The sequence below is a fragment of the Natrix helvetica genome, assembly GCF_964273705.1.
Source record: "Natrix helvetica genome assembly, chromosome: Z".
Lineage (NCBI taxonomy): Eukaryota > Metazoa > Chordata > Lepidosauria > Squamata > Natricidae > Natrix > Natrix helvetica.
This window is the reverse complement of record NC_138554.1, coordinates 141,617,198-141,641,383: the sequence shown is the minus strand read 5'-3', so window position 1 is coordinate 141,641,383 and position 24,186 is coordinate 141,617,198. Positions and strand designations below refer to the sequence as shown.

At 51.4% G+C, this 24,186-nt stretch overlaps 3 protein-coding genes across 6 annotated transcripts in view; 1 reads left to right on the top strand and 2 right to left on the bottom strand.

The window, feature by feature from the left end:
* Window positions 1–1,040: 1,040 nt before the first annotated feature.
* Window positions 1,041–14,921, bottom strand: LOC309382067 (uncharacterized protein). Of its 3 annotated transcripts, none has more exons than XM_081933532.1 (6): window positions 14,757–14,921; window positions 12,536–12,660; window positions 10,576–10,681; window positions 8,848–8,958; window positions 7,905–8,018; window positions 1,041–6,361 (listed from the first exon to the last, which is right to left on the bottom strand). In XM_081933532.1, the coding sequence occupies exons 3-6, from the start codon at window positions 10,604–10,606 to the stop codon at window positions 4,800–4,802; spliced, it is 1,818 nt and encodes a 605-aa protein (XP_081789658.1). In that variant the 5' UTR covers window positions 10,607–10,681; window positions 12,536–12,660; window positions 14,757–14,921; the 3' UTR covers window positions 1,041–4,799. The 3 variants fall into 3 exon arrangements, with proteins under 3 accessions (XP_081789658.1, XP_081789656.1, XP_081789657.1); XM_081933530.1 differs by having other exon boundaries at window positions 10,576–10,684; window positions 14,757–14,920; XM_081933531.1 differs by lacking the exon at window positions 14,757–14,921 and having other exon boundaries at window positions 10,576–10,684; window positions 12,536–14,199.
* A 1,208-nt stretch (window positions 14,922–16,129) lies between these two features.
* Window positions 16,130–21,468, top strand: LOC309381549 (retinoic acid receptor responder protein 2-like). Of its 2 annotated transcripts, XM_081932688.1 has the most exons (5): window positions 16,130–16,372; window positions 17,608–17,712; window positions 18,922–19,026; window positions 19,985–20,116; window positions 21,328–21,468. In XM_081932688.1, the coding sequence occupies exons 1-4, from the start codon at window positions 16,145–16,147 to the stop codon at window positions 20,087–20,089; spliced, it is 543 nt and encodes a 180-aa protein (XP_081788814.1). In that variant the 5' UTR covers window positions 16,130–16,144; the 3' UTR covers window positions 20,090–20,116; window positions 21,328–21,468. The 2 variants fall into 2 exon arrangements, with proteins under 2 accessions (XP_081788814.1, XP_081788815.1); XM_081932689.1 differs by lacking the exon at window positions 18,922–19,026.
* A 524-nt stretch (window positions 21,469–21,992) lies between these two features.
* Window positions 21,993–24,186, bottom strand: part of LOC309401627 (leucine-rich repeat-containing protein 61-like) — a gene marked incomplete at its 3' end in the record, with an annotated part of 3,271 nt that continues 1,077 nt past the window's right edge. The window contains exon 2 of the mRNA XM_081970695.1: window positions 21,993–22,011. Within this exon, the coding sequence (XP_081826821.1) occupies window positions 21,993–22,011 (19 nt within the window). The remainder of the gene's footprint in view (window positions 22,012–24,186) is intronic.

The window sequence follows — 24,186 nt, the reverse complement described above, 5'->3', positions numbered from 1 at the left end:
CCCTCTCCCCACTGGCTCTTCCGAAGAGCTGCCACCCCCCACCCCCGCCGTGGAGGGGAGTGTGAGATTGTGGAGGTCTAGCAACTTGACTTTCCGTGGGAAAAACAAAAATGTTCCTTCAAACTTTTTGCGGGCTTCAAACCCCACCCCAAACCCCACTCCTCTTAACTTCCCGATCTTTGGGGTCGGGGCCTGCATCGAGGAGGTAACAAGAGGGATGAGGAGGATATTTTGTATTCTAAACCTTGTGGCAGGTGAGAAACGTTGTGTGTGTAGGGTCTCCCTGGCCCCTCCCCTCTTCTAAACCCCTCCCCAGGCTTTTATAAAGCTCTAAATTGGGGAGGGGTGGAGAGACGCCCATCCCTTAGTAAGACTGGGAGCTTTTCTTAGAGCAAGGACACCCCTCCAAAAAAAAATTCCTGCCGAACTCAAGAGAATAATGCCAGACGGAGGCTTGGAGGTCTTCTAATCCACCCCACCCCTGCTCAAGCAGGACACCCTGCACCAGAGTAAGAGAATATCGGAGTTGGAAGGGGCCTTGGAGGTCTTCTAGTCCAAACCTTGCAGGAGACCCTCTACCATTGTAGACAAGTCTCCAGTCTCTTCCTTCAAAACCTCAAGCGACGGAGCGCCCACAACTTCCGGTGGCAAGCAGTCTCACCGGTTCATCATCTTCACTGTTCGGAAGTTTCTCCTTCATTCCACGTTGCTTCACTCAAATTGATTTCCATCCATTGTTTCTTGTCTGGCCTTCCTGTGCTTTGGAAAGTAAGTGGACCCCTTCTTCTTTGGGGCAGCCTCTCAAACTCTGGAATCTTTCTATCCTGTCACCCCAAGTCCTTCCTTTGATTAAAGGAGACACATCCAAAGCCTGCAGCCGTTTTTCGTGTTTTCGTCCTCAGGCCCTTCAGCGCCTTAAGACTTTTTCTAAAAAGTTTGATGATCCAACCAGCTTCCTGCTGGCAATCCAGCTTTTCCTGCTGTTGGGGTCCCGTGCCTTTCACATCTACCACACCCCCTTGCAAAAACACACACACCGCAACTGTAAGAAAGCCTTTATTGCAAATAAACATAGCTCAGAAAATAATAGACATAATAATTATAATAATAATAATACATCTGGAATAGGGCCTACGGGCCCCGTCTGGGTTCACAGGGCATGAAGTGTGTCTTTCGGAAGCCGTTCGCAGAAGGGGATGCAAGCACGGATGGCTCGGGAGGGATGGGGCAGAAAGTCTCCTGGCTTGGGGCTCAAGGTTGCAGGGTGCGGGGGGACAGCAGTCTCTCTTCCGTCCAGTTTCACGTCTCCTTCCATCAGTAGCTCAACCTCCGTTTCGCAAGGACCCCAGATCCGCTTGGTGGGGGGGGGGGGGAAGTCAGTTGCAGGAGGAAGAGGGTGGGTGGGTAGGGAAGACCCCGTCCCAAATTCTTGCACCGGATCCTGAGCGCCGAGCCATCTCAATGCGTCGAGGAGGTCCGGCATGAACTAATGATATCGGCTGTGATGGGCGTTGTGCATTTCTCCAAAGGCGACATGGTTGGAGGGGGTAACCACCATGCAGAGGAGAAACCCCCCAAATGCTGGGAAGAAAGGGGGGAGGGCTGGGGCACAGACAACAGAAATGGCAAGCCCTGCATGCTTGGGGCGCAAGCAACTGACTGACTGCTCTGCAGGACGGATCCAGCAGAGACCTCCTTCGTTCCCTCAGTCAACAGGTCTGACCCCGGAAGCAGAGCTGAGAGATTTCTACCTACCAGGCTGACCTCTGACCTCTCCCCAATCCTTCCAGCCTTGTCCCACTCCCAAGGTTCGAGGGGGATCCACTATCCAGAAGGTGGCTGCCTCTAAAAGTTCTTTCGGGATGGGGAAAGCATTGTTGCGTCTCCTCACCCCGAAGAATGGGGTGCATCCAGATGACCTCGCGGCAAGCAGGCCATATTTGATCCGAACAAAAATTGCAGTCTTCCCAGACCCACCCCCTCCCTCAGTAGCCAAAAATTCAGAATCTCTCAGGTAGATGTTTCACCTTTTCAATCTCCTTTGGCACCCTGGAAGAAGGAACATTACCAAAAAGCCTTCGGCAAGGGGAACCCTGCCCCCTTCAGCAAGGAATGTCGTACAACCTCACCGTTGCTGCCCGTACAGGACCACGCTCACCCAAAAATGACGACAAAGGGCTACAAAGCCATATCTTCCCGGCCAAATTGGGAGGGGCCGTTACACATGGTCTCCCAGCATCCCAAGGAATAAAGGGGAGCGGGCAGTCAATTCTCTCTCATCCAACGGCCACCAAAATTTGGGCACCGCAGACCAGTTCTGTGTAGGATGGTTTTTTTCCGAGGTTCTGCGTGCTGCCTGCATCCCATCATGTGACGTGCATGTGATGGGGCCTTGCTTGTTTCCACGGACTGGTTCCCAGCAGGCTGTGAACCATGTCAGTACAAGGACCAGGTCTGTGTTCCCCTGCTCTAGAGGCAACTTCTGGGCCAGCTATGGAAAACGAAAACTTGAAGCCAGAATTTGGAGGCTGCCCAGCAACTGGCAGGGAAGGGCAGGGCAGGGCTACCACCTCCTAGCCATCTCCTGTCTGGCTGACAGGCAAAGGCCCAACCGCACATCGGACCAGTTTTCCGAGCGCAACAACTCAACAAACGTAAGGCATGGCTTTTGGGGCCCAAGAGTCCCAGATGGAGGGGCTTCTGGGTCTCTTGAACTCCTGTCCCACGGTGCTGGATGTGGGAAAGAGGCCTGGGGTCAGTCGTAGGGCTTGACTGGAGCTTCTCTTGGCTTCGGGGGCTGCCCCTATGCTGGCAAAACTATCTCCACGCCAAACAAGGCAGGACAGTTCTCCCGCCCAAACTCTTGGTCAGGGAAGATGGGGAACAAGTCGCCCCAGCTCCGACTCACTTGACCTTGAACAAAATGTGGACACAATTGTGTTTCTTTTGGAGGGCAGAGGGGAGGTTGAGTCCGTCTGTTCCTTAGCGATGGGCCAAGCCCTCAACATGCCTCCAGACTGGCACGGCAGAATTTCACCAGCTTAAAAAAAAGAAAAAGGTCCCCACTTCTTCCCAACTTCTGGGCGGTTTTATCTCAGGGTACACCACTGAGTAAAGAGTTAGAAGAATGCACCCCTCAGAGCACCCTCCAGCACAAGGGCTGCCGAGTGCAAGTCAATCAAACAAATTCCCCACCCCATCCGACCCATGCACGAAGCTGCCAATCTGTGTGCCCATGCACGCATCCCAGCACGAGCTAAGCCTTCTCCCTCCTCACATAATATGCACGCTCAACCACATTTGTCGCCATCAACACCTCTGCCCATTCCAAAGATAAAATCTGTGCCACCTATGGCCCCCGAAATCAGCCTAGCTCAACGGGCACCGGATGCCCAGAAAAGCTGAGAGGGGGCCCAAGTCCTACCGCCCCACACTTCTCATCCCTTGCAGACTTTGGCGGGAGGAGGCTGTCGCTAATCCTCCTCCCTTCCCGTCATAAGCCTGGACCCTCGGCAGGCTCCCTTTGTACATTTGATCGTCTTGAGGCCCTGCCATACGAAAGGAGACCCCATCCCTCTTTCTTTCCAGGAAGGCTTCCCAGCTTAAGGCACAGACCCCACCTCACACAAAAATTCAGCTTTCTCCCTTCTGGCAGCCCCGTGCCAGGGCTAGGACCCAGCTTTGTGGGTGCCACACGGGCAGGGGGGCAAGTCCAGGGGCAACAGGTCATTCTAAAGTGCTTCTTGTTCATTCTGGCCCCCCTCTTTGTGCGAGGACCCCACCCGTCTTTCAGCCCCACCATAATCCAATTTCTTTGGTGTCGGCTCCCCGCAAGCATCAGGCCTTTCTAGTCCAGCTGTTGGGAGTAGAGGGGGAGGGTGTTTCCTTCTGACTTGCCCCACCCCCAAGACAGCCCCATGTGGCTGGGGGGTGGGAGGGATGTGGCTTTCCTAACCTGAGGGCTGTTAACTCCCGGAGTTGATGGCAGGAAGAGCCCCTCCCCAGTGTCTTTTTCCCCCGGTGGGAGATGTGAAATCCCTGCCCACACACCCCAAAAAGTCCAGATTGGGGAGCATGACCACCGGCCTGTTCCGTTTGGGACAAAGCTGGCACTCCCTCGCCGGCAAGAGTTCAGCCGTCCGATTTGCGCAGCAGCAGCAGCACAATGCTGACGGTGTATTTCTGCAACGAGTTATTTCAATGTTTCCTTTCGGAGGAAAGCAAGAGGGGGAACGGGGACCATGGAGTCTCTGAGGCGGCTTTGCAAAGCTGTTAACAGAGCAGAACCACCATCTTGGGGGTGCGCCAGGAGTCGTGTCCAGGTACGAGGCACTCCCCCCAACCAGGGTTTATCGAGGGGTGCCATCTTCAGTCAGGTTTCCAAGAAGGGGGAGGAACTCTTCCACCTTCACTTCCCGTTTGGACAGCTGCAAAATTCTCAGTCTTTCCTTCTGTCTGTTCAGGGGTAGATGAGGCGCATCCAGAGAGATTCAGGGGTAGTAAGACAAGGTGGGCACAGTTTTGGTCCTTCTGCCATGTGACACTTTGGGAGGGGAGGGAGTACCCTTACTGGAAGGATGGATTGCCTCTTGAAACAGAAAGAGTCTTGGCCAGGTAGGTTAGATCCAAGGAGGGTCTGTGTGCGTCCCTAGAGTAGGAGGGGGCAGACGCGAGCTTCCCGGTTTAGGATACATGCATAAACCCCGCGGTCCGCCCCAAAGGGCGCTGCTGGCGAGGGGGCGGGAGAATCCGAGGGGAGTCCAGCCCCGGCCACTCTGTGCTCGCCCCGTGCAGGCAATTTACCGCAAAGAATCAGGAATCGAACATAGTCTGGGATTAGGAGCGGCTGGGTGCGTCTGGCCACCCTGCTGGAGCTGAAGGGTGCGTGTCGGGCAGGGGAGGCCCAGCCAGGCGCGGCCCGGGGCGTCCCTGTTGCCGGGCTGGAGCTGCCCCAGATGCGGGGGGTGTGGAATGACCAAAGAGGCCCTGCCGGCGTGGCAGAGGCAGTGAAGCATCTCACTTGGGGCTTCCACAGTGGTGGTGGGCCGGGGCGTGGTCGACAACCCCTTGGGCTTCGAGGTGATGGGAGGGGGTTGCCCCATGGGCACAACAGAATGGCCGCTGGAGCTGGGCAGCAACGGGAGGCCCAGCCGGCGTTGGCAATGGAGCATCTCCACGTGGGGATCCAGAATGGTGGGTGGAGCGCTCAGCTTCGGGCCCTGCTCCGAGCCAGGGGCCACTCCTTGAAGGTGCGTCGAGGGGCCAGCCGTGTGTTGACCAGGGGGCGGGTCCGCAGGAAGACTCTGCCCGTGAGGGGCACCATGTTGCCCAGAGGGGGCTGGTCGTTGAACATTGGGGGAGGGATCTCCGGGAAGATCTGGACGGGGGGCCGGAGTGGCTCGCTGCACAGCCGAAGTGGGGTCCCCCGGGAGGGCTTGTTGCAATGCAGGCGCGGCCAGGAGGGTGCTAGTCAGTGGATCGGCGCCCAGCACCTGCCTATGGGTACGCTGGTGAGCGCGTAGAGCCGACTCCCCCTTGAAGCGTTTGGGGCAGCAAGAGCAGGCGTGGGGCCTCTGCTGCGAGTGGGTGCGCTGGTGGGCCGCCAGGTTGCCCTTCTGGCTAAAACGCCGCCCACAGGTGGCACAGGGGAAGGGACGCTCTCCCGAGTGGATCCGTCGGTGGGTGATGAGGTTGGCCCTCTGGTTGAAGCGCTTGCCGCACTCAGTGCAGGGGAAGGGTTTCTCACCGGTGTGGATGCGCTGGTGGGTGATGAGGTTGGGCCGCTGGCTGAAGCTCTTCCCGCAGACGCTGCAAGGGAAGGGCTTCTCCGTTGAGCGGCTGCCACGCGGAACTGGGACCTTCGGCTCGGGTGCGATCAGCCCCTCCTGCACGGCGTGGGTGCGCTGGTGGGCCGCCAGGTTGGCCTTTTGGCTGAAGCGTTTACCGCAGCGCAGACAGGGGAACGGCCGCTCGCCGGTGTGGACCCTCTGGTGGGTCAGCAGGTTGGGGCGTTGGCGGAAGCGCTTGCCGCACTCCAGGCATGGGTAGGGCTTCTCGCCGGTGTGAATGCGCCCGTGGGTGATTAGCCCCTGCTTCTGCCGGAAACACTTGCCGCACACCAGGCAAGTGAAGGGGCCCGAACCCAGGCCTTGGGACGGACGTCCAGGGCCACCCAGGCTGGGCTCACAGGAGGCCGCTTCCTCCTTCTTGACCCTCGGTTGAGGTCTCAGCTGCCCGGGGTTGGGGGCCAGGAACAGACCTGCCCGGGAACTCTCGGGGAAGAGCTGGTAGCGTTCCAAGCTGGCCACAAAGCCTTTCTGGCCACCCTCTTCTTCCTTGATCGCTTTGCTCCGTCCAGCGGCTGTTCCAGAGTGGACAAAAAAAGGGAGGGGGGGACACAAAAGAAAGAAATGAAATAGTGAAAAAGGTCCCCAAGCCACAGACCGCGGCACCCTACCAGGCCACGGCTTATTTAGAATTGGGACACAAGGGTATATATAAGCTCAGCTCTCGCACGAGTGACTGGCACTTCCGTGCCCAGCTGCACTCATGTGAGGGGCGGGCACACACATGCCTGCCACTCAAAGAATATCCCCCCCCCCTGCACTGGACCGCCATGTTACGGTAAGTGCATGTGACATTATGTTTTTATTTTCTGCGACTTCCTAATGTCTATGTAAAAGGTTAACAGTTTCCCCATCCACTCGTTTCCGATTCTGGGACATGACACTCCTCTCCATTTCTCGCCCGAGGGAGCCCGCATTGTCCGAAGATGCTTCCATTGGTCCCCAGTATGGCTATACATCAAAGGCACACAGAACGCTGTTACCTTCCCATCAAATTGGTACCTATTAATCTGCTTGCACTTTCGAACCGCTAGAAGGAGCTGGAGCTGGTAACGGGAACTCACCCCATCTGAGGAGCTCAGGTCTCAAACGTGGGCTGTCAGTTTTAATTCAGCGTCTTTAACTGTTCAGACATCGTACCTGAATCCATCTTTCTGTATCTTAACCCATAGTGTGACCTTAGTACAGGTAGTCCTCGACTTTACTGACCGTTCAAAGTTACAACGGCACTGAACCAAGTGACTTATGTCCGTATTTCAACATTTCCAACACGACATTCCCAAGGTCACATGAACAAAACGAGATGAAATTTTTGCAAACCTATTCGTATTTACGATGGTTGCAGTGTGCCGGAGTCACGTGGATCCCCCTTTTGCGACCTTCCAGCCAGCGAAGTCAGAGGGCAAGCCAGATTCATTTAACAACTGTGTTACCAACGTACCGGCTGTAGCAATTCAGTTAACAACGGTGACCAGAAAGTTAGTAAAAGGAGGCAAAATTGAACTTGTCTTGCTTCACGTGAAAAATGTTTGGCTCAATTGTGGTCATTAAGTCAAGGATAACCTATACCAGTGATGGTGAATCTTTCCAGCACCGAGTGCCAAAAAGGGAGCACTTTGCGTGCACCCAGGGGACATGCGCATGCTGGAAAATAAACTTCCAGTTTCCGCCGTCTGCCTGCGCGCCTGCCAGCAAGTCTTCCGGTTACTGCTGCACATGCGCACACCCCAATCAGCGGGCTGACATGCATGTTCACACCGGAAACTGGAAGACCAGCTTCTCTGGTTTCCAGCATTGCCGCATGCACAAAGGACAGCTGTTTGTTGCATGCGCACAAGCACCAGAAACCCGGAAAAGAAACCGGTGACATGTCTGTATGCCACTGTGTGGCATAGGTTTGCCCTCATGGACCAGTACTGTTATTTTTATTATTAATTTCCCACTTGCATTGCTATTATTCTTTCTGTTGTTTGTATGTAGGCTGATTTGCCTGAGTACTGGAGGAAAATTCCTGGTTTTGCTCCACCATAAAACCTGGCGCTCCCCAACACTGCCTACCTTGGCAGGAGCCTGCGCAAAGTTTGCCTTCCTCCAACTTCTGACGGTCGGTGACTCCGAGTTCCTCCCACCGTTCAATCCAAGACAGGCTCTCGGGTTTGAAAAAACGGTAACCTGGGGGGAGGGGTCACAAAAGAAACAGGTGAGCCTGTGAATTCTCCTCCATGGAATTTTCTGGAAGGATGGGAAGTGATGTCCTTTGAGGCAGCTCATCTCCCGGGTATCACCAAGCCCATAAGGCAGCCCTGATTTGGCCCATGTCTATGAGGTGGGACTGGGCTGAGAGAGAGGGGTCGGCCCAAAGTTACTTAGTGAGTTTTCGTGCTGAGGGTGGAACTAGAACTCCCAATCTCCTGGTGATTTGGCCCAAAATCACCCAGATGGTTTGCATGGCTAAGGTGGGACTAGAACTCCAAATCTCCTGGTTATGAGCCTAAAGTCAACTAGGCTGGCTTTTATGGCTAAACTGGAACTAGAATTCACCTTCTCCTAATAATTGGCCCAAAGTCACCCAGTCGCCTTTCGTGCCGAAGGAGGGACTAGAACTCCCAGTCTCCTGGTTCCTAGGCCAGCACCTTCACCCTTACACCAAGCTGCCTCAACTATCGAGCTAACCTTGAATTCAGCACAATCAAAAGAATGGCATTGGCTTTGGGGAATTATTGTATTGTGGTGTTTATAATTTTCATTGTAATGTTTATTTTCCCTCCCAGCTAGGAGGGAAAGTCTCCAAAAGTGGCAACAAAGTGTCTTGAGGCCCTCCCACAACTTTTGTGTCTTTCAACACCTCGGAAGGGCCAGGATTAGTCATGCACCCACAACCAGGCCCTACGCAGAGGGTCAGGAAATGAAACCCAAAGGAATGAAAAATAATTGTGCTCTCCGAACTCGGGTCAGAATGGGTGCGTGTGTGTGTGTACATGGGAGCAGCCCACGGACGTACCTGCACATGGATCGGTGGGAATCCCACGGGTGGAATCCAGCTGGTCGCCCACGCACTGCTCTCCGACCCGCTCGATCCGAGACAGGAGATCGGGTTTGAGAACCGGATAGCCTGGAAAAGATTCGACATGGCAGGTCTCGGCCTGGCAAGACTGGCCAAAGGAGGACCCTTCTTTCCTGGGGCTCAGGAGGGAGGGGTGCCTAATTAACTGGCTGCCCCACCCGAGGAGGAGGATTGTGGGGTTCCTGGTGCTCCCTGAGCTTTGTGCTTTCCTTGCAGACATTTCATTACCTAACTAGGTAACACCATCAGTGCAAGAAAGGAATGGGGCTTGCAAGGAATGGAGAGTGGGAGGAGGAGGAGGAGGAGGAGGAGGAAGGACTGTGGGGTCTATTTATTATTTATTTATTTATTTATTTATTTATTTATTTATTTATTTATTTATTTATTATTTATTTATTTATTTATTTATATTTGGTGCTTCTAGACCGCCCCCTCTCCCAGAAGGGACTCGGGGCGGTGTATAGTCCATAGAGAATATCACAAAAGACAATAAAAAAGCTAAATATGTACAGTTTGGAGGAGGTTAAAATGCAATTAAAAGAACTGTACAAAGCTAATATAAATATAAGTTTTAAATCCCTAAAACAGACACAACAAATTAAAAAACCCCTAAGATAACCAGATAATAATACATTTGCCAGGAGGGACAGTTGTAATTATGCCAGGCCTGCTAATCGGAACAGGTGAGTCTTCAATTTTTGCCGGAAGGAGCGGAGGTCAGAAGTGGTTCTAATGTCGGGGGGGAGGTCATTCCAGAGGGTTGGGCCCATCACAGAGAAGGCCCTACTCCTTGGTGTCGCCCGTTGGCATTGCCTAGTGGACGGCACCAGGAGAAGCCCCTCCCTGTGAGAGCGGATTGGCCGCAGGGATGTATGTGGGAGGATGCCTTCCCGCAAGTAACTAGGTCCCGTGCCATGGAGCGCTTTAAAGATGGTAATCAGGACCTTGAAACGCACCCGAAAAACCACAGGTAGCCAGTGCAGCTCGCGCAGGAGAGGTGTTACGTGGGAGTATCTAGAGCTCCCCATGACAACCCGCGCGGCCGCGTTCTGAACTAACTGCAGTCTCCAGGCGCGTCCCAAGGGCAGCCCCATGTAGAGAGCATTGCAGTAATCCAGGCGGGACGTCACCAGCGCATGAGTGACCGTGCGTAGGGCATCCCGGTCCAGTAGGGGGCGCAATTGGCGCACCAGGCGAACCTGGTGGAACGCCCCCCTCGCCACGGCTGCCACATGGTCATCCATTGACAGCCGGGCATCAAGGAGGACGCCCAAATTGCGCGCCCGTTCCACAGGGGGCAACTGTTCGCCCCCTATGGCCAGCGATGGAATCAGCTGGCTGAACCGAGGTGCCGGTAGCCACAGCCACTCGGTCTTGGAGGGGTTGAGTTTAAGTCTGTTGTCCCCCATCCAGACCCCGACGGCTTCCAAGCACCGGGACATCACTTCAACAGCCTCGTTGGGGTGGTCCCTGGTACTCTCTGAGCTTTGTGCTTTCCTTGCAGACATTTCATGTCCCAACTAGGGAACATTATCAGTGCCACAAGGCAGTGGGGTTTAGGAGGAGGAGGAAGGACTGTGGGGTCCTTGGTGCTCTGTGAGTTGGGAGGTTTCCTGGCAGACATTTCATTACCAAACTAGCGAATGCCATCAGGGCGGCTCTTACCGAGAGAAGTTACCAGCTCGTAGTTCTCCATCACAACATCCAGAGATGGTGAAAGTTTTCTGAGCTCCTTGGGGAGGAAGAGGAGGAAGACCAGCTCAAGCGTTACCTGCTGGGGGGGGGGAAAAATCACATATGCTCCAGAAGACAGGCTTAAGATACAGAAGGATCTTGACAAACTTGAACATTGGGCCCTATCTAATAAAATGAAATTCAATGGTGAAAAGAGTAAGGTTCTACATTTAGGCAACAAAAACGGAATGCACAGGTACAGTATAGGTGATACCTTGCTCAATAGTAGTAACTGTGAAAGGGATCTTGGAGTCCTAGTGGACAACCATTTAAATAGGAGCCAGCCGTGTGCAGCAGCTGCCAAAAAAGGTAGGTAGGTAGGTAGGTACATAGATAGACAGATAGATAAAGATATGGATGGATAGATGATAGGCAGGCAGGCTGGTATAAACAGATAGTGGATGGATACAGGATGGATGGATGATAGACAAGACAGATAGGTAGGTAGAGAATGCAGATAAATACAGGATAGATATAGACTGATATATTAGATTATATATGCCGTGTTTCCCTGAAAATAAGACAGGGCCTTATTTTCTTTTGACCCCTGAAATAAGGGCTTGGCCTTATTTTCAGCGAACTCTTATTACTTTTGAAATGCAGCAGGTCCCTTAACCTTGGGAAGTTCTGTCTCTGTTTCTGGCACACTCTTGCCAGCCCTAGCATCACTGGGCCTGCCTCTCTTTTTGCTGCTGCCACTAATATAGCTAGGCTTTGCGGGAGCTGTCATCCACGTGGATGGCAGGTGCAATGGGGGGGGGCACGTGGGGCATGTCCCCCCCCAGGAAATGGCAGAGACCACTACTCATATATACATATGATAAGGGAGGAGAGATTGTGGCTCAGAGGTTATTATAACTGCTTAACATGTAAAATAGCCCAAGTTCATATCCCAGTAAAGAGCTAAATAGCTTGTGTGTGTGATGTGTACATATACATACATACATACATACATATAATTTATATAATTTATATCAAGGCAGTCCTTAACTTACAAGCACAATCGAGCCCCAAACAGATGTTGCTGAGTGAGACATTTGTTAAGTGATTTGTTACGGCCCCATTTTACGATTGTTCTCACCGCAGTTGCTAAGGGAATCTGGCTCCTCAGTTGACTTTGCTGGTCAGAAGGTGCAAAAGGGGATCGCGTGAGCCCTGGGACGTTGAGACTGTCATAAACGTGAGTCAGTTTTCAAAAGTCTGACCACAGGGGTGCTGTAATGCTCATAGTGTTTTAAAAAGTCCTAAGTTCCTTTTTCCAATGGCGTTGTAACATTGAATGGTCACTAAGGGAAGCATCGTAAGGCAAGGAGCGGCTGAACTAATTAAGACAACCTCATTTGAACATAGTTACATAGTTTTCTAGTTAAATAAGAAGAAAGTTTCTGACTTCATTCCTTCTTTAACAGACGTTTAATATTTATACAGACCCCCTATGTTAAAGAGAATTGATTTTTAAAATATCATTATTTTTCTTTTCAGAAAAGTGTATTTTTTTAATGTTTAATGTCGGGCGTTGGGCTTACATTTTTTTTCTTTTTTTCTTTTATGTACACACATTTTTTACTTTTTTCTTTGCTGTTGCTATTATTGGATGCATGGGTTTTTGTTTTTGTTTTTTTGTTTGGTGTTTGTTTTGTACTTTATTCCTACTGATAAAGCACTTTTTAATTTATATATATACACACACACACGTGTACAGAGACACACACAGTTTTGTATTTTATTCTTATGGTTAAAACATTGCATACACACAGTTTTGATTTTATTCTTGATAAAACATCACACACAAATACACACATACATTTATTTTGTATTTTTATTGATACACATACACACACACATCATTGAGGCCGGCATAAAAAAAAATGCCCTCATCCTTCCAACTTACCTGGGTAATTTGCACCTGTGGGGATAATTTTCCAGGAACGAGTGAGCATTTTTTTCATCCCAGCGTGGAACGATATTTTTTTCTCCCCCCAATCCATTAATTTCGGTTGGTTTTTTGGAAAGTTCCTGCATAAATCAGGAAAATATAAAATTTCTTTTCGGGACACAATGTTGAAATTGAGGAAGTCCAGTCTAGTTTTTTTCTTTTTTTTTTAAAGGAGGAGGATGGGGGTGGGGGGAGGAGAGATAATCAATATTCCAATATTTGAGGGGGTTGCCCCAAAGAACAGCAGGGGTGGGTGGGTTGTCAACCTATTTTCCGAAGCACCGGGAGGACAAGAAACAATGGATGGAAACTAATCAAGGAGAGAAGCAACCTGGAATGAAGGAGAAACTTCCTAACGGTGAGGACAATTAAGCAGTGGAACTGCTTGCCACCAAAAGTTGTGGGTGCTTCATCACTGGAGGCTTTCAAGACGAGACCGGACAGATATGATAGCGGGGCTCTTGCCTTGAGCAGGGGGTTGGACTAGAAGACCTCCAAAGTCCCTTCTAGTTCTATTCTGATTGATTGATTGATTGACTGACTGATTTATTGAATGAACCAGTGGAACAGCTTATTACCAGAAGTTGAGGGTGCTCTATCACAGGAGGTTTTTAAAAAGAGACTAGACAGCCATTTGCTCGAAATGGTTTAGGGGCTTCTGCTTGAGCAGGGGAGTGGACTAGAAGACCTCCGAGGTCCCTTCCAGCTCTCTTCCTGTTATTCTGCTGAAGCTCAGGGTTCAAACCTGGGCTGACTAGAAGGCAAACTAAAACTCACACATAGACACACACACACACACACACCACACAAGGAAGGGACCTTAGAAGTCTTTCAGTCCAACCCCCCCTGCTCAAGGCAGGAGAGAGGGACCCCCTCCCCCCAACTCCACCAAAGGAGAAAACAGCCCATTTGCCAGGATGCCATTCCATCCCCAGGCCATCCAAAGTCATGGGAATCTCCTCCACGGATCAACTCCCATCAGTTTCATTCTCTTTCTCTCTTTAGTTCTCTTTCCCATTCTTTTTTCTGTCTCTTTCATTCTTTCTCCTCTCCCTCTTATTATTTCTTTCTCTCTCTCTCTCTCTCTCCCTTTCATTGTCTTTCTCATTCTTTCATCCTTTCTCTTCTCTCTTTCGCTCTTTTTTTCTGTCTCTTTCTGATTCTCTCACTCTTATTCTCTCTTTCATCCTTTTCACATTCTCCTTTCTTTTATTCTCCAGCTTTTCTTTCATTTTCTTCCTCTGATTCTTTCTTTCATTATTTCTTTCTCTGATTCTCTTTCTCTCTCTCATATTCACTTCTTTCTCTCTTTCACTCTCTTTCTCTCATTCTTTCTCATTCTCAATTCTCTCTTCCATCCTCTTTTCATTCTCTCCTTTCTCTTTCATTCTCTTTCTCGCTGTCCCTCCTTCCTTCCTTTCTCTCAGATTCTCTAGCTTTCATCCTTTCTCGTTCTCTTTTCTCATTCTCTCCAATTCTTTCTCTCACTGTTCATCCTCTCTCTCATCCTCTTTTTTCTTTCATTCCCACTTTCTCATGCTCCCTCCTTCCTTTTTCTCTCATTCTCTCTTGTTCTATCTTCCATCCACTTTCTCTTATTCCCTTCCCTTCTGTTTCTTTTTCATTCCCCCTTTCTCCTTCCCTCTCTCCTTCCCCTCCCCTCCTGCCAAACCTTCCCGGGCAAACCCTCCCCCACCTTCCTCCATCCCCAGTCCACCCCCCCCCGACCCCACCCCACCATAACTAATGCTCCCCCTCCCCACCAGAAGAAATAGCCCGGGAGAGGGGGGAAGGCATGTACCAGTACTACAGTACCAGACCCCCTCCCCCAAAAGGATGTCCTCCCTTTCCTTGGGGGAGGGGAGCAGGACCCCCGCCTCAAATCAGTCAAGGAGGGAAGCTTTCCGCCCACCCCATCCAGCCCTGTTGCGCCCCTCCACTTTCAGCTCGGCTTGGAGAATGGCGAACCTTCCTACCTTGGATGGATTTGAGACGGGGGTCCTGCTCCCCAAAGTCCCCTCCCTCCCTTCCCCTCCTCACCCGCTAGGCCCGACGTCCCTCACGTCCAACCGTCGTAGGGAAGCCCGCCCGGGCCTGGCTTTTCCTCCCTCCCGCCACGTGGGACCCCCCCGACACGGACCCCCCTCCCCGAGACGCTAGCCACCCCCCCGCTCACCAGGCCGCGCCGTGACCCCTTGACCCGGCGGGCGGGGTCGCCATAGCAACAAGGGCGACGGTCCGGGCCCCGTTGCGGACGCGCGCGCGTCAGCGACGCATCATCGGGCCGAGACGCTGACTTCACGCTGTGACGTCAAGCGCGCGCCCTCCCCCCCCGACGCGCCTGCGCTCTCTCTCTTCTCGGCCCCAAGGGGGCGAGGCTCTTCAAAAAAAATAAAGAAAAAGAGCCAGATGAGGAAAGCGGAAATGACGCCCCGACATATTCCCTCACTTCGCCATTCGCTGCGCGCGCATCGGCCTCCGTAGCACGTGATACCACTGTGTCACGTGACATCTGGCACGTCTCGCGACATTATTTTCCCCTCGCGGAGCCCGTGCGGGCGTGGCCTGAGCGTGACGCATCGCCAGTTTGACAGTTCTGCCCTAAAGACATTTCCACTCCCACGCGCGCAGCCTGACGGGAAAGAGAGTTCTTCGTGTCGCAATCGCGACGAATATCTGCCCTTTGTAAATTGTTTTCAGAGACAGACTTCTTGCCCTCGCCCGTCTCGGACAGAAATCTCGCGAGAAGGCCCCCCGAAGGTTCCCTTGCGCGGTTCTCTGGGAATTGGAGTTCGGCGCTTTGAAGGCCGCAGGCTTCCAAAGCGAAGCCTTCCCGACTCTGGGCCCTGGATTGCAGGCCCCATGGATTCCCGCCACCTCGGTCTGCCGCCATCGAAGCGGGGAATTATGGGCTCTGTAATCCAAAGGCTGATCCACTTTGCTCAGCTCTGCCCTGTTGTGTTTAGTGGGATATTTCTCGATTACAGACCCTTTAAGATGGGAGGGGGAGGGGTGTATCAACTCCCAGAATCCCGCAGCGACCTGGGGAATTCTGGGGGTCGAAGTTCACCCATGCCGGCTAAGGGATTCTGGGAGCTGCACGCATTCATTCCTGCTGGGGGATTCTGGGAGTTGATATCTGCCCACCTGGGACTGGGGAGCCTCAGACTCAATTCAACTGTGTTAATTATGGGAATTGAAGTCTTTCTTAAAACCTGGGAAATTGCAGCCTTCGAGCCTGGATGCGTTCCGTAGCCGAATCGCAACGACTCTGAACAACGAAACGACGCCCGAAACGGTCCTATTCCCTCCGCCCGGAGCCAATTGGCGATTGATTTGAGAAGGGCAGATTCTTTGCAACATCCACCACCACCCCGGGGGTCGCCTGCTCCGGACACTCGTGGGGGCGTCTAACGAACGCCCCCCCCTCCCGAATGGGAGTCTGTTTCCCCGAAACGGGCTGCGAGTTTCGGAGAAGCCAGCGGAAATTTTGCAATTCGGGGGGCGGCGTGCTTACTCCACCGCGGGACAACAACAAGGGGGCGTGGGGAGGGAGGCGGGCCGATGACCCACCCACCCCAGCTCCAAGAGAGCGTAAGGAGAAGCGCAGGCGGACCCGCACAGAAGTTCACGATGTCCCGTTGGTTGCTGCCGTGCGTGCTGCTAGTCCTGATTGAGGCCGGCCGGCCGGCCGTGCTGCAAAACGCGCTGGACAAAATCCTGGAGGATTTCCACGGGCAGAACCTGGTCCAGGCGGCCTTCCGAGGGGAGACGTCCAGAGAAGTGGTGGAGGTCAGGGGGGTGGGGGCGTCAAACATGCGTGGGAGGGGGCGGAGGGCTTCCACCGAGGGATAGTTTCATCCGTGCGGCGTTCCCAGCGGAGACCAAGAAGCTGGTGGAAGTTTAGTCCGCGTGGGAGTAATGGAAAACTTCCACGAGAGGGGAGGGGAGGGAGTCTGGTCCGGGCACGCGTGGCAAAAGGATTTCCACGGGCGGACAGGGGGTCGTGCCGAGGGAGCTGGTTAAGGTTACCACGCGTGGAAGTCCTGGAGGACTTCCACGGAGGAGGGGAGAGCCCCGTCCAGGCGGCGTTTCGAAGTGGGACCTCCAGGGAGATGATGGGAGGTCAGTACGCGTGGGAGTGGGCTCTCCGTACCCGCTTCCTGGGCTCCCGGTTCTAATCTGCTTGATTGACAGTCCGGGGTGGCGGGGGTCGTTTTGAAAGCTACGCCAGAGAGAGACACGTGTGGGTTTCGTTTTCCCGGGCCGACGCCCCGGGGAAAGTCCCCGCTGGCGAGAGGGGAGAAGGGGGAGGGAAAGGGGTAGCGAGTGAGTTGGGACGGGAGGCGGGTATCAGACAGACTGCTTCGCTTTTGGGAAGCTCCATTGCGCTCCAGCTGTTGGCAGCTGCTCCTCCGTTGGGCTCTGACTTAGTAGTTGGCGGTGCGGAGTTGCTTAACTCCGCAACTTAAAAAAAGGGAATTTGGAGGGTCATCTAGTCCAGCCCCCTGTTCAAAGCAGGACACCTTTATAGAATCATAGAATAACAGGGTTGGAAGGATCCTTGGAGGTCACCCAGTCCAACCCCCTCCCAGAGCAGGAGACCCTCTACCTAATTCCAGACAAGTGATTCTCTCAGTCTCTTCTTTAAAACCTCCAGTGTTGGAGCACCCACAACTTCCAGTTGCAAGCAGTTCCACTGGTTAATTGTCCTCACTGTCAGGAAATTTCTCCTTCATTCTAGGTTGCTTCTCTCCCCAATTAATTTCCATCTGTCGCTTCCCCTGCCTTCTTTGGAAAATGGGGGGGGGGGGGCTTCTTTGGGGCAGCCCTGAAAATATTGGAACGCTGTTACTATCTCCCACCACAGACCTCAAGGAAACCCCTTCCCAAATACCCTCTTATTGGCCTTGTGAGGGTCTCTGCCATTTCTTACCTAGCTTTTAATTGATTTTTTATTAGCCTTTAAATGAATTTTCCTTTGCTTTTAATTTGAATTTTCCTTTGAACTTTTGCGTTGCTCGCAGGAGTTACCGATGGGCACCTACGTCCAGTTGGAAGTGGATCTCGTCCAGACGGTTTGCAGAAAACATCAGTGGAGGAGGCAGAACTGCCAGATCAAAGCAGGCGGCGTGAGTACACACAAACAGACACACACACACACACACACACACATACACACACGTATGTTATGGACCGCCCCCCCTTTTTTTTTCTTTCCCGAATCTTGCAAAACACAACAATTGACAAAGCCAGCATTTCGCAAGCCAAACCTCAAAAAGACACACAGCAAACTCTCAGCGTCACACCCTTGGAAGGGACCTCAGAGGTCATCTAGTCCAACCAGCTGCTCAAGCAGAGTGACAGATTTGGAAGGGACCTTGGAGGTCTTCTAGTCCAACCCCCCTGCCCAAGCAGGAGACTCTCCACTGTTCCAGACAAAGGGTTGTCCCGTCTCTTCTTCGAAACCTTCAGTGATGGAGCAGCAGCCACGACTTCTGGTGGCCGGCAGTTCCACTGGGGAATTTTTCCTCTCGTACAGCCGTCTTGTTTGAACTGTTTTGAGGATGAATGGACACATTTTTCTTTAGGGGTCTGTTGTGAACTTAACCATGATTTGACTGTCTATCTCTCTTTTTTTCTTTCTCCCTCTTTCTCCTTTTTCTTTTTGTCTCCCTCTCTCTCTCTTCTTTTTCTTTCCCTCCCTCTCTCTCTATTTTTTTTTGCTTTTCCTTCCCTCTCTTTCCTTCTCCTTTCTTTGTTTCACCTTTTCCATCTTTTTCTCTTTTTCTCTTTCTTTTCTCTTTCTCCTCTCTCGCTGTCTCTTTCTGTGTTTCTCTTTCTCTGTCTCCTTTCTCTCTTTTCTTTTTGTCTCTTTCTGTCTTTCTCTCTCCTTTTTCTTTATCTCTTTCTTTGTCTTTTTTCTTTCTCCTGTCTTTCTCTTTGTTTCTTTCTCTCCTTTTTCTTTTTCTGTTTTTCTTTCTCTTTCTCTTTCTTTCTCTTCCTTTCTATACTTTCTCTTTTTTTCTTTCTCATTTTCTTTCTCTTTCTCATTCTGTTTTTCTTTCTCTATTTTCCTCTTTCTCTCCCCTTTGTCTCTGTTTTTCTCTTTCTCTTTCTCCTTGTTTCTCTTTTTCTTTCTGTCTTGCTCTCATTTCTCTCTTCATTTTCTTTCTCTTATCTTCTTTCTCTCTCTTCTTATCTCTATTTCTTTCTCTTTTTTCTGTCTTTCTCTTTTCTTTCTTTCTTGCTCTTCTGTCTTTCTCTCATTTTTTCTTCTTTTTCTTTTTTTTTTCTTTCTCTCTCCTCTCTTTCTCTGTCTTTCTCTCCCCCCCCCCCAGCGGAGGCAGAAATGCCTGGCTTGCTTCAAGTTTGATGCCACCAATCCCGGGACCCTCATCAACAAATCTCTCCGATGCTTATCCGAAAACAGTTCCATCTTCCAGGTGGGTCAAGACCCTCCCTCCTTCTCCCTCATCCGCTCCCAAATGCCCACACCTCTGCTACTCCCCAGGGAGAGGAGACCCCGAAGTCCCCATTGCATTGTCAGCTAGGTGTTGTCAAGTGCTGTCAGGGCTGGGGTGAGGCCTGAGCCCCCCTCCCCCTGAACCACTCAGGAATATCACCCTCCGCTTGATCCTTCATTGTCGATCGCCAACATTACAACAATCTTGGCTTGTTTTCCACCGGGAACGGCCAGAGGAGGCTTTGTGGAATTGGAAAGAATTCATGATTATGTCATTCGTGGCCATGCAACGATTCCAAACTAGATGCTTGCTCGACTCCTTCCTTCCTCCCTCCGGCCTGGCTGGCAATGCCAGCAGACCTGGTTGTCCTCTGGATGTGTGGGTCTTCGGCATGGCGACGCTGTGACCGGCCTGATGGGAACCAAACAGAGTCATGGAATGGCAGAGTTGGAAGGGACCTTGTAGATCTTCTAGTCCAGCCCCCTGCTCAAGCAGGAGACCCTTACATAATCGTTTAATGGAAGAGTTGGTCCTTCAAGGTCCACTTCCAGCTTTGTTATTCCGTGATCCTCTAAGGTCTCCTGCCCGGGCAGTGGGTTGGACTAGATGACCTCTGAGGTCCCTTCCACTTCCGTCATTCCATGACTCCATTTGGTTCCCATTGGGCCAGTCGAGGGCAACCACGCCAGAGGGAGGAAGGATACAAGCGAGCATCTAGCTTGGAATCGTTGCATGGCCGCAAATAATATAAGCGGGAATTCTTTCCAATTCTTTCGGGAGTAGACCGAGGACTTTTGCAAAGGGGTTCGATCACCCCCGTTGGGGATGGCATCATTTCCCCCCCCTTCCCCAATCTGGCAAAAGTGGGGTGTCTCCCCCACTTTCCTCTACCTTTGGAGGTGCCAGCCCCCTCTCTCCCGGTTTCTCCTCCCCACAGGAAGCGAGGAGGCGGCAAGAAGAGGCATGCCAGATCATCAAGTCGGCCAACGAGAACCCATACCTGCCCGGAAAGTTTGCCTTCTCCGTTGGACTTCCTTCCTGATCATTCCCGGCACGCCTGGCAAATTTGGTACCCGGCCTTTTTATTGGGGGGGGGGGGGGGGAGTCCTGGATCCACATCCCGAGGGTAGGAGGGGATGGGCATCGGTGGTGGAAGGATGGCGCCAAAGGTAGGTTTGGGTATCACCATCCAGGCAAAGGGCTGGGCAGCTCTGCTGGCACGTTTGATTTGAGGGGTCCTTGGTGGTCTCGCAGGTTGGTGGTTTTCTGGCAGTCGTTTTGTGACCCAACTAAGGAACGTCATCAGTGCGTGGAGAGGAGGAAGAGCAGGACGACTATGGGGTCCTTGGTTCTCTCTGAGCCGGGTGGTTTTCTTGCAGACGTTTCATGACCCAGCTAGGTAACATCACCAGGGCTCGAAGGAAAGGAGGGTTTGTGGAGTGGAGGAGGATGGTGTCCTTGATGGTCTCAGAGGTTGGTGGTTTTCTGGCAGACGTTTCATAACCCAACTAAGTTACGGCAGTGGTGCACTGAGGATGTTATCTAGTTGGGTCCTGAAAGATCGGCAAGAAAACTGCTAAGCTCCGAGACCATCAAGAACTCCATTCTCCTCCTCCTCCTCCTCCCCCCCTCCTCCTCCCCCTCCTCTCCACAAACCACAATCACTTCTAACACTGATGATGTCATCTAGCTGGGTCCTGAAAGGTCTGCAAGAAAACAAACAACTAAGCTCCGAGCATTGAGGATCTTCCTCCTCCCCCTCCTCATTCTTCTTTTTCTTCTCCTCCTCTCTTCCTTCCTCTTCCTCCTCCTCCTTCTTCGCCTCCTCATTCTCCTTCCCCTTCTCGCTCTTCTTCTCCTTCTTGTTTTTTCTTTTCTTCATCTGCTCCTCTCCACAACCCCCCCTCCCTCGTCGGGTCACGAAATGTCTGCAAGAAGACAACTAGCCACACCAACTCAAACAACTAGAGCACCAAGGGTCCCACAGTCTTCCTCCTTCTTCTCCTCCCCCTCCCCCCTCCCTTCTAATACTAGTGATGTTACCGAGTTGCCCTGAACTCTCCTCTGAACCTAGTTGGCCATAGAGAGTTGGCATGTTGCGTTGGCTATAGAGAATTGGCCATGTTTTGTAATTGGCCATAAACAGTTAGCCGTGGACAGTTGGCCATGGTGAGTTGGCCGTATATATCCCAATACTGCTGGGCTTCTTTGGACTGCTTGCTATCTGGCAGAATGTTGACGGTCTCCCCTTTTCTTTCTCTCTCCCCCTCCCCAATACAGAGCTGCGTGGTCGGTTGACTGGCATCTAGGGGCATCCGTGCATTGCCCCTCTCCGACAGAAGTCCATCTTCCAGAAGCATCAGCCCCTCGTCTCTCCCCTCCCTTTTGATTCTCTTAATAAAATTACAAGTTGAGTTTTCACCACTCCTGTCATTTCTGCTCCGCGGGTGTCCTCGGGGGTCTGTCGTGTGCAGCGATGCCAGAAGCAAAGGGGGTGCAAGATGTCTGTGCAAATTCTCAGTCATTCCAGGTTGCGGTTGTGCCAAAAGCTGCTTTTTCCAAGAGGCAACTGGCCTTTCTTGGTTTGTTTTTTTTTGGCTGAAGAGGTTTTGCTTTTCATCCGAGAAGCTTCCTCTCTTCTGAATAACAGTTCAGCTCTTCACTCAGAAGTGAAGTAGCTTCTGGGATGGGAAGGGAAACCTCTTCATGGAAAAACAAACCCCAAGCTGTGATTGGATGCTGGGGAACAGAAGGATTTATACTCCTTGCGGAGAGCTATTCATTTGCATTCTTTTTAGAGAGTTATTGAGGCCGCTTGGAGGTCTGTCTGTTTTTGTCAGTGTCCTCAAGGTCACCCGAATAGTGCAAATAGTGCAAATTGCAGTTTCAAGAAGGCTCCTCCCCTATTTGCACTGCTCAGGTGTGACCCCGAGGACAACAAACCTTCAAGTTGCCTCAATGGCTCTTTAAAAAGAATGCAAAAGACCAGCTGTCTGCAGGGAATATTAATCCTTCTGTTCTCCACTATCCAATCAGAGCTTGGGGTTGTTGTTTTTGCCTTGAGGAGGTTTCTTTTCTCATCTGAGAAGCTTCTTCAGTTCTGACTGAAGAACTAAACTGTTAAGTCAGAACTGAAGAAGCTTCTTGAATGAGAAGCAAAACCTCTTCAAGGAAAAAAAAGCCCTGAGAAAGTCCAGTTGGCTCTTGAAACACAGCAACTTTGCAACAAGGTGCAAGATGTACACTCTGCGATTTTGGGGAAGAGGCCGGGCCTCTCTATGACCAGGTGGGAGACCAACAACATGCAGCGTAATAGTACAGTACAGGACCGGATGGATTACACCCCAGGGTTCTGAAGGAACTGGCAGACGAGATCTCAGAACCACTGAATTACATCTTTCAGAGATCCTGGAGCACCGGGGAACTACCAGAGGACTGGAAAAGAGCTGATGTGGTTCCCATCTTCAAAAAAGGGAAAAAATTAGATCCAGGAAACTACAGACCTATCAGCCTGACCTCAATACCAGGAAAGATTCTGGAAAAAATAATCAAGCAACGAATTTGCGAACACCTAGAAGCAAACAAAGTAATAGCCAAAATTCAATGGTGAAAAGAGTAAGGTTCTACATTTAAGCAACAAAAACGAAATGCACAGGTACAGTATAGGTGGTACCGTGCTCAACAGTAGTAACTGTGAGAGGGATCTTGGAGTCCTAGTGGACAACCATTTAAGTAGGAGCCAGCCGTGTGCAGCAGCTGCCAAAAAAGCCAACACAGTTCTAGGCTGCATCAACAGAGGGAGAGAATCAAGATCACGTGAAGTGTTAATACCACTTTATAATGCCTTGGTAAGGCCACACTTGGAATACGGCATTCAGTTCTGGTCACCACGATGTGGAAAAGATGTGGAGACTCTAGAAAGAGTGCAGAGAAGAGCAACAAAGAGGATGAGGGGACTGGAGACTAAAACATATGAAGAACGGTTGCAGGAACTGGGTATGTTTAGCTTAAGAGAAAGAAGGACTAGGGGAGACATGACAGCAGTCTTCCAATATCTCAGGGGTTGCCCCAAAGAAGAGGGAGTCAAACTATTCTCCAAGGCACCTGAGGGAGGAACAAGAAGTAATGGGTGGAAACTAAACAAGGAGAGAAGCAACTTAGAACTGAAAAGAAATTTCCTGACAGTGAGGGCAATTAATCAGTGGAACAGCTTGCCTCCAGAAGTTGTGAATGCCCCAACACTGGAAGTCTTTAAGAAGATGTTGGATAGCCATTTGCCTGAAATGGTATAGGGTTTCCTGCCTAGGCACGGGGTTGGACTAGAAGACCTCCAAGGTCCCTTCCAACTCTACTATTGTATTGTATTGTATTGTATAGTATTTAGGTTAGCAAATCTAAGTCCTTGTTCAGTACAGAACTACTGCAATTGAAGACACCTGATAAAAAAAGTACAGGGCTGCGGAGGTTGTGGGAATGTCCCGAGGGTAAAATAGGGATGTACGAATTCGCTTCGGATAGCAAATTTTGGCTTCCGATTTGCAAATCTGCCCACCGTCTTTTCATTACACAGACACTAAAAAAAGTAAATTGCAAACGTTCTGATGTTGATTTGTTTTTTAATAGGTTGTCGTGTCTCCACTTTGTGAAATTTCTAGCCCCTTCCCCCAGAGTGGGGGTTGCAGAAGCATCCTGGCTTGACCCCCGCCCACCCCATCACGAGAAAAGAGTGGAAGCGGTACGCCAGGCAGGCTGAGTTTCATAATGCTCGCTTAAGGGGGATTAATCTGGAACAAAGGATTGTGGTTACCTTGTTAAGCATTATTGGGGAGGGGGAATTTTGGAGCAGGCTCACTGGTGCCCACATACGCATACACACACAAAGACCACCGTGCTCCAAAAGCCTGCCTGGGAATTGACCGCTGCCCTTGGGGGATGGCATAGATGTCCTCGTGGGTTCCCCCCAACGCAGGCAGGTTTGGTAAGGGTCCTTCTCCTCTTCTTTGGGATGGGGGGTCAACTCATCATGGCCAACAGCATGCCCAACATGCCATGGCTTACTCGTGGGGACCAACTCATCATAGCCAAATTGCAGCAGGACAATTCGACAATACAGTTATTTTGAAGAGTTTAAAATTTTGA

Excerpts from the sequence above, each read along its gene's own strand:
- LOC309382067 (XM_081933532.1), bottom strand. The coding sequence starts at position 10,606 with ATGGAGAACTACGAGCTGGTAACTTCTCTCG. Across the intron at positions 8,959-10,575 it reads CGAGCTGGTAACTTCTCTCG|GCTATCCGGTTCTCAAACCC; the intron begins GTAAGAGCCGCC and ends AATCTTTTCCAG. Across the intron at positions 8,019-8,847 it reads TCCCACCGATCCATGTGCAG|GTTACCGTTTTTTCAAACCC; the intron begins GTACGTCCGTGG and ends CCCTCCCCCCAG.
- LOC309381549 (XM_081932688.1), top strand. The coding sequence starts at position 16,145 with ATGACCCACCCACCCCAGCTCCAAGAGAGCGTAAGGAGAAGCGCAGGC. Across the intron at positions 16,373-17,607 it reads CGTCCAGAGAAGTGGTGGAG|GAGTTACCGATGGGCACCTA; the intron begins GTCAGGGGGGTG and ends CGTTGCTCGCAG. Across the intron at positions 17,713-18,921 it reads GCCAGATCAAAGCAGGCGGC|CGGAGGCAGAAATGCCTGGC; the intron begins GTGAGTACACAC and ends CCCCCCCCCCAG.